Source organism: Streptopelia decaocto (genome assembly GCF_964273445.1).
Source record: "Streptopelia decaocto genome assembly, chromosome: 1".
In the NCBI taxonomy this organism is placed as follows: Eukaryota; Metazoa; Chordata; class Aves; order Columbiformes; family Columbidae; genus Streptopelia; species Streptopelia decaocto.
The window spans coordinates 115,433,969-115,439,968 of record NC_138663.1 but is presented as its reverse complement, the minus strand read 5'-3'; the positions used below and the strand labels follow the sequence as shown (position 1 = coordinate 115,439,968).

The following is a 6,000-nucleotide window of genomic DNA, read 5'->3' as shown; positions in this document are numbered from 1 at the left end:
TTAAAGTCACAAAAAGAAAAATATCAGAAATAATTCGTGTATGAAATGGCAAATGACATGTGATTTGCTCCTGTCTGTGACCCTGGTTCCCAAGTTATTTTTGGGGAACCATGTTCAGACAGAGGTTACTGCCCACCGGCAGGAGGGAGGAAGTGGACTAAACGCTTTGGGCCTGAGGTAAATTTTGAGAGATTTGTGAAGAAGATGGTAATGAATTATCAAAAAAATTAAATAAATGGATTCGTGCTTCGGCCCCAAACCCTGACTCGTCTTCCCTATTTGGGCCGGCACCGCCACACAGCCCGCGCTCCGCAGGGCCGGGGCTCCCTGAGCACTAAGGCCAGGGGCTCCCTCCCGTACCGCCCGGGCGGGCTATACCATCGGGAGAACGGGCGACGGGGCCACAGTGAGCGAGGACGCGAGGCCAAAGCCACAACGGCCCCCGCCAACCGCCGCGGGGCGGGGCCGAGGCCTCGAGCACCCCGCTCGGCTCCGCCTCCCTTCGCCCCGCCCCCCGTGACGCCATCGGCCGGTCTCCAGGCAACGGCGCCCCCAGCGGCGCGGGCTGGGAGCGGAGCGGAGCGGGTCCGCCGGCGGGGTCGGGGCGGCCATGGCGCTGCCGCTGCTGCCTGGGGTCTCCCGCGACCGGAAAGTGAGTGACAGCGGAGGGGACGTCCCTTCCCCGCCCCTTTCCCGGTGCCGGGGCTGCGCAAGGGCGGTGCCGGCGTCGGTTGGCCCGGCCGCCACCCCCCGAGGGTCCGCCTGAGGGGGGCCGAGGCTGGCACAAGATGCGCTGTGGCTGCCGGCGGGGCAGGCGGGAGGGGCTGAGGCATGGGTGTTCCCCGCGGAGCCGGCCCCGGGGCTGGCGAGCAAGCGCCGGCGTCACGGCGAGGCCTCTCCCCTTTCTCCTCACCCGGCAGGTGGAAAGAGAGATGCGGTTGGGCGTGCGAACATCCTCCGGCTGTGCCTTGGAACCGGGAGCACCTGGCAGCCGCGCCGGGACTGAGGGGTCTGGCTGCTGCTTGTGGGGCTGTTCGAGCTCTCGTTGCGTCTCTCTTGGCTCTTGTGGCCAAGAAGGCCAATGGCATCCTGGGGTGTATTAGAAGAGGGGTGGTTAGCAGGTCGAGAGAAGTTCTCCCCCTCTACTCTGCCCTGGTGAGACCGCACCTGGAATATTGTGTCCAGTTCTGGGCCCCTCAGTTCAAGGACAGGAAACTGCTGGAGAGAGTCCAGTGCAGGGCAACAAAGATGATTAAGGGAGTGGAGCATCTCCCTGATGAGGAAAGGCTGAGGGAGCTGGGTCTCTTTAGTCTGGAGGAGACTGAGAGGTGACCTTATTAATGTTTATAAATATATAAAGGGTGAGTGTCACAAGGATGGAGCCAGGCTCTTCTCGGTGACAACCAATGATAGGACAAGTGGCAATGGGTACAAACTGGAACACAGGAGGTTCCACTTATATATAAGAAGAAACTTCTTAACGGTGAGGGTAACAGAGCACTGGAACAGGCTGCCCAGGGGGGTTGTGGAGTCTCCTACTCTGGAGACATTCAAAACCCACCTGGACACATTCCTGTGTAACCTCATCTGGGTGTTCCTGCTCTGGCAGGGGGATTGGACTGGATGATCTTTTGAGGTCCCTTCCAAGCCTTAACATTCTATGATTCTCTTAGCAAAGCAAACCGGGGAGAGGCAGATAGACTCTAAATAACTCAAAAATTCTTTGCACTGGTCGGGGGAAAACACTAGGGATACTAACACAGCTTTACAGACTTGCCAGTGCTATTAAATACCATTGGCAGTCTGAATATATAAGATGGTATTTTCATAGTAAGCTATAATAGCAAACAAAAGAGAAGGCTGCCATCACTATTTCAAGCTTGTTCATTAAGTATAGCTAGAAATTTGCTGAATGCAATCTGTACTGTGATACGGTGCAGGAGGTGAGGAAGCATTCGGGTGTGGCACTGTAAGCTGGTGCCTTCAGGAGGCAGGTGAAACAATGTAGACTTTAAAAATAATGTTAAAATATCTGGAAGGGAATCTGTCATTTTCACACTATGAATATATTGTGGTCATTAAGAGTCCCTGTTTCTGCATCCGGACTGCTGGGGTGCTTTGCTAGCTCATGAGTCTGGTCTGCCCTATGAGAGAGAGTGTACAAGGTGATAATGTATTTCAGGACCAATTTGCAAATGATTTGTCAGGGCACGTGTATTAATGCCAATGATACCACAAGCATTGTTACCCCTTCAATATGAGAGTTGTCCACGCTGGTAGTACATCTGGGAGCTCACTTTGTGAGCTATGGATCAGTTTGTGTTGTATGGTCCAGTGTAAAAGCTCTGGCAGCTCCCTTAAAAAAAAAAATAAGTAGAGCCGATGGTAGCTGCCTAGGTGCTGGGACAGGGAACATGAAATTGTGTATAAATATGTGGACTGCCCAGCCTCACTTGGTGTGTCAGCATTACACAGGTGTGTGCACACACAGGACCTCTTGCAGCAAGAGCCCAGCTTACAAGCAGTGAGGATATTGCAGGCAACTTCTCCCCCATAAATGGCAGGCTGGGTGCTGTCACTTTAGAAGGAAAAAGGAAGAAACAAAAAAGACCTGGTGGTGACTACTCAATCTCTCTTGCTGAATTCAAATTTGTATTAAAAAGTTATAACGTTTCAGGTAACTGCTGAGTGAGGATATCAGCAACGTTGAAATAGGTGTATATCATTGGTATCTGCTGGGTGGAAGCAGAATAGCTCAGCTCAATATTATCCGAGACGTTTTTCTCCTCCAAATTTTAATTTAACTTAATTGATCAGGATTATTGGTTTTGGAGTATGACAGAGTTGTCTCCAAAACCCCCTATGCTGAAGTACACATAGTGGATATATGTGTTATGAGAACTAAAGGTGTGAAAACCAAGTCACAATTGCCACTAGACAGCATTGTAAAACCATAGTTATACCATTGTCAGGGCTCCAAGTTATGCTTTTTGACAGTCCTTGAGGCAGTGGAGTTAATACTGATAACTCACCTTTCTTAAAAAGCATTTCTGATCTCTGCTTAGTTGTTGGCTATTAGATCTAGTTTTATTTTCATATAGTTCCACAAATGAGAGGCCAGTAAGAGCATATTCAAAAGAAAAAATGTGTCACTGCTCTAGATGAATTGAAAAGGAAAACAGTATTTTCACCTGTTAGTACTCTGAGCATCGCCATCAACACCTGTTACCGCACAGAAAGAATAGTAGCAAAGCATGCCCTGAAGGACGAGCAGAGGGCAGGGGATTGCTGTTCCTGTCAGCCCTTGGTTTATGATTATGAGTATTAATTCCTTTCTTACCACTGTTCAAGCTACCGCTTCAATCCTCTTTTCTCTGTCCCTAATGCCTCCACTGGCCTCATATATAGGCCCGTGAAAGGCAGTGGAAGAGGAGTTTATATGGGTTTTGTCTACTTTATTCTACTTTGGGATGTGCTTAATGAGTTGGCTGGGATGTCCCCAGAAAATCAGAGCTTTAAGGTAGTTAGGGACATAGAGTCTGACTTAAGGCAGCAAAAACTGCCTCCACACATGGGAAGTAAGAAATCCTTTCATAGCGCTTAGGTCTCTGGATCTAAGAGCCACTGGCCCTTGCGTTAGTCCTCCATTTTGATTATTATTACTTCTAGTTAGCTCTGCTGGGAATGCTTCCTTCTGCTCCAGTCAGGAGCAGAGATGCTTCATCTCCGGCTGATAGCAAATGCAGGGATGCTGGGCAGCTTGCAGCCACCCCTGCTGCTGGCACTGCAAAAGGCAGTCGCCGCTGGCTGGTTTTTACTATTTTTCCCTCTCTTAGCTGTAACCAGCTGGTGCTTGATTCAGCAACATCCCTGAGAGCCATGCTGCTGCTACGATCCTGTGTAGCTGGGACAAAATCTTGTTGCTCGGGCATCATAGCTAATGAGACCAGAGGGAAACATTGGAAGGTGACAGACACTTTTAGAACAGGCGGAGTGGTTCCTACGGTAACATAAGGTAATGTTTCCTTTGTGGTGAATGAAGAGCAGGGATGAAAGGGACAGGCACAGCACAAGCAACGCCATGTTTGATGCTAGCAGAAGGCATCAGAGGCATGAAATATTTACCGTCTACAAATAAAGTAAAAGGAACCACCCCTATTTTTTCAAATCTCTTGAAAATCAAAACTACAGTAGTTTGTGTACACACAAATCCACTCGTCAAATACCCCCCTTCACCTCCTTTAAAACTCCTGTTCCTTGAACAGAAGTCCAAAGATAAGCTGCTCATCAGCAGTGCCTGTCAGGTTCACATGTGGGCAATCAGGAGATGTAATGATAGCACAGGCTGGTATTTTGCGCACGGATTAGCCCATCTCCTGCCTGCTTGTGAGGTCCGTCTCCTCAGGGGGCAGAAGTTGCTTTTCCCCTTTGCTGAGGCTGGGGAGGCCAGAGTCTGTGCCCGGAGTGCTGCTGCCCCTCAGCAAGGCTGGTGCTCCTCTGTCCTGACAGCCCTGAAGAAATGCCCTTGTCGGCCCAGCAGTGGCAGAACGTGGTATTCACACATCATATGCTATCCTGTTGAATTCAAGAGTTTATTAATTTCTTTATTTTCACAAACAATAACTCATGGGTTACCTGTTTGCAAATTTCACTACCTCTTGTGTACCCTTGAAAAGGGGAATTTCTCTTTTCATTTGTTCCTGCCACTGAAGCCAATGTTCTAAGAGCCGTGGGGAGTAGCTTCTGTGTGTAGAGCCCAACTGATACTCAAATTGTGCAACAGCGACATTTTCAGCTTTGTTCATGCCAGTTACATGCATGTCACCTGTTTGTCAGGACAGAAAATCATGGATCTTGATAACCATGTTTAATCCTGCATGTTGTGGAAACATAGCATATAATAGGTTTCCTCTGTTACTGCAGGAAAAAGTGTGTCCATTCACAGTCCCGACTGTGTTAGGAATGACGCTGATCGCAATGCAACACCACCAGTACTTGCTTTGTTAGTGTTACTGGTCCACCTCGTGTTGTCCAAGGCAGCTGCTGCTTCTGATACCACATTCACGTTCTTGCCCTATATCGGTAGCTAATGGAGAAGACTGTATTCTTACGGGTCAGATTTACCAGATGCCAGCTGACCAGTGTATTTTTGTGCCCGAAGTTTGAAAACTCCCTTGAAGAGAGAATTCTCTGCAACAATTTGGCATGGCATTTCTCGGAGAACTGGATAACGAGTTTATAGATCTCAGGGGAAATACATGCTTGAGAATATCAGTTTCTGTTGCAAACTTCAGTGGTGCAGCACAAGTTCCTCATCTTCCTTGTTTATTGGAGGAGCTTGGAATTTTCCTCAACTGTGCTACTGTTGTTGTCTCTGTGTTTCCTGGCTTGAGTATTTTCTGCTGCTCTATAATCATTAATGCCAGAATTGGACATTAGTTTTTCTCGACAGAGTGCTTGCCAACCTTTTTATAAGTAAGCCTGCCTGCTGTGCCTTCCCTTCTCCTTGCCCTGGCCTTCTTTCCTGAACCCCTTCCACTGCCTTCTGCCCCTCAGCCCCGCTCCTCAAGATCTCTGTCTATTCACAACCCTCAAACCCAGATCTTCCTGTAGCTGCTCATTAGGGTTGCATTTTGGACCCTTTATATCTGTTTGTTGTTTTCTCTCAGGCTGTACCAGCTCAGGCAATAAGAGCAAGCTAATAGATTCATAGAATCATAAAATGGTTTGGGTTGGAAGGGACCTTCAAAGGACATCTAGTCCAACCCCCCTGCCATAAGCAGGGACATCTTCAACTAGATCAGGTTGCTCAGAGCCCCGTCCAGCCTGGCCTCGAATGTCTCCAGGGATGGGGCATCTACCACCTCTCTGGGCAACCTGGGCCAGTGCTTCACCACCCTCATTGTATAAAATTTCTTCCTTGTATCTAGTCTGAATCTCTCCTTCTTTAGTTTAAACCCATTACTTCTTGTCTTATCGCTACAGGTCCTACTAAAAAGT

General features: G+C 48.7%; 1 protein-coding gene across 1 annotated transcript in view; it reads left to right on the top strand.

The window, feature by feature from the left end:
* The first annotated feature begins 555 nt into the window (after positions 1-555).
* Positions 556-6,000, top strand: part of EFHC2 (EF-hand domain containing 2) — a 66,939-nt gene continuing 61,494 nt past the window's right edge. Inside the window, exon 1 of the mRNA XM_082070753.1 lies at positions 556-652. Coding sequence (XP_081926879.1) covers positions 611-652 — 42 coding nt within the window. The 5' untranslated portion in view covers positions 556-610. The remainder of the gene's footprint in view (positions 653-6,000) is intronic.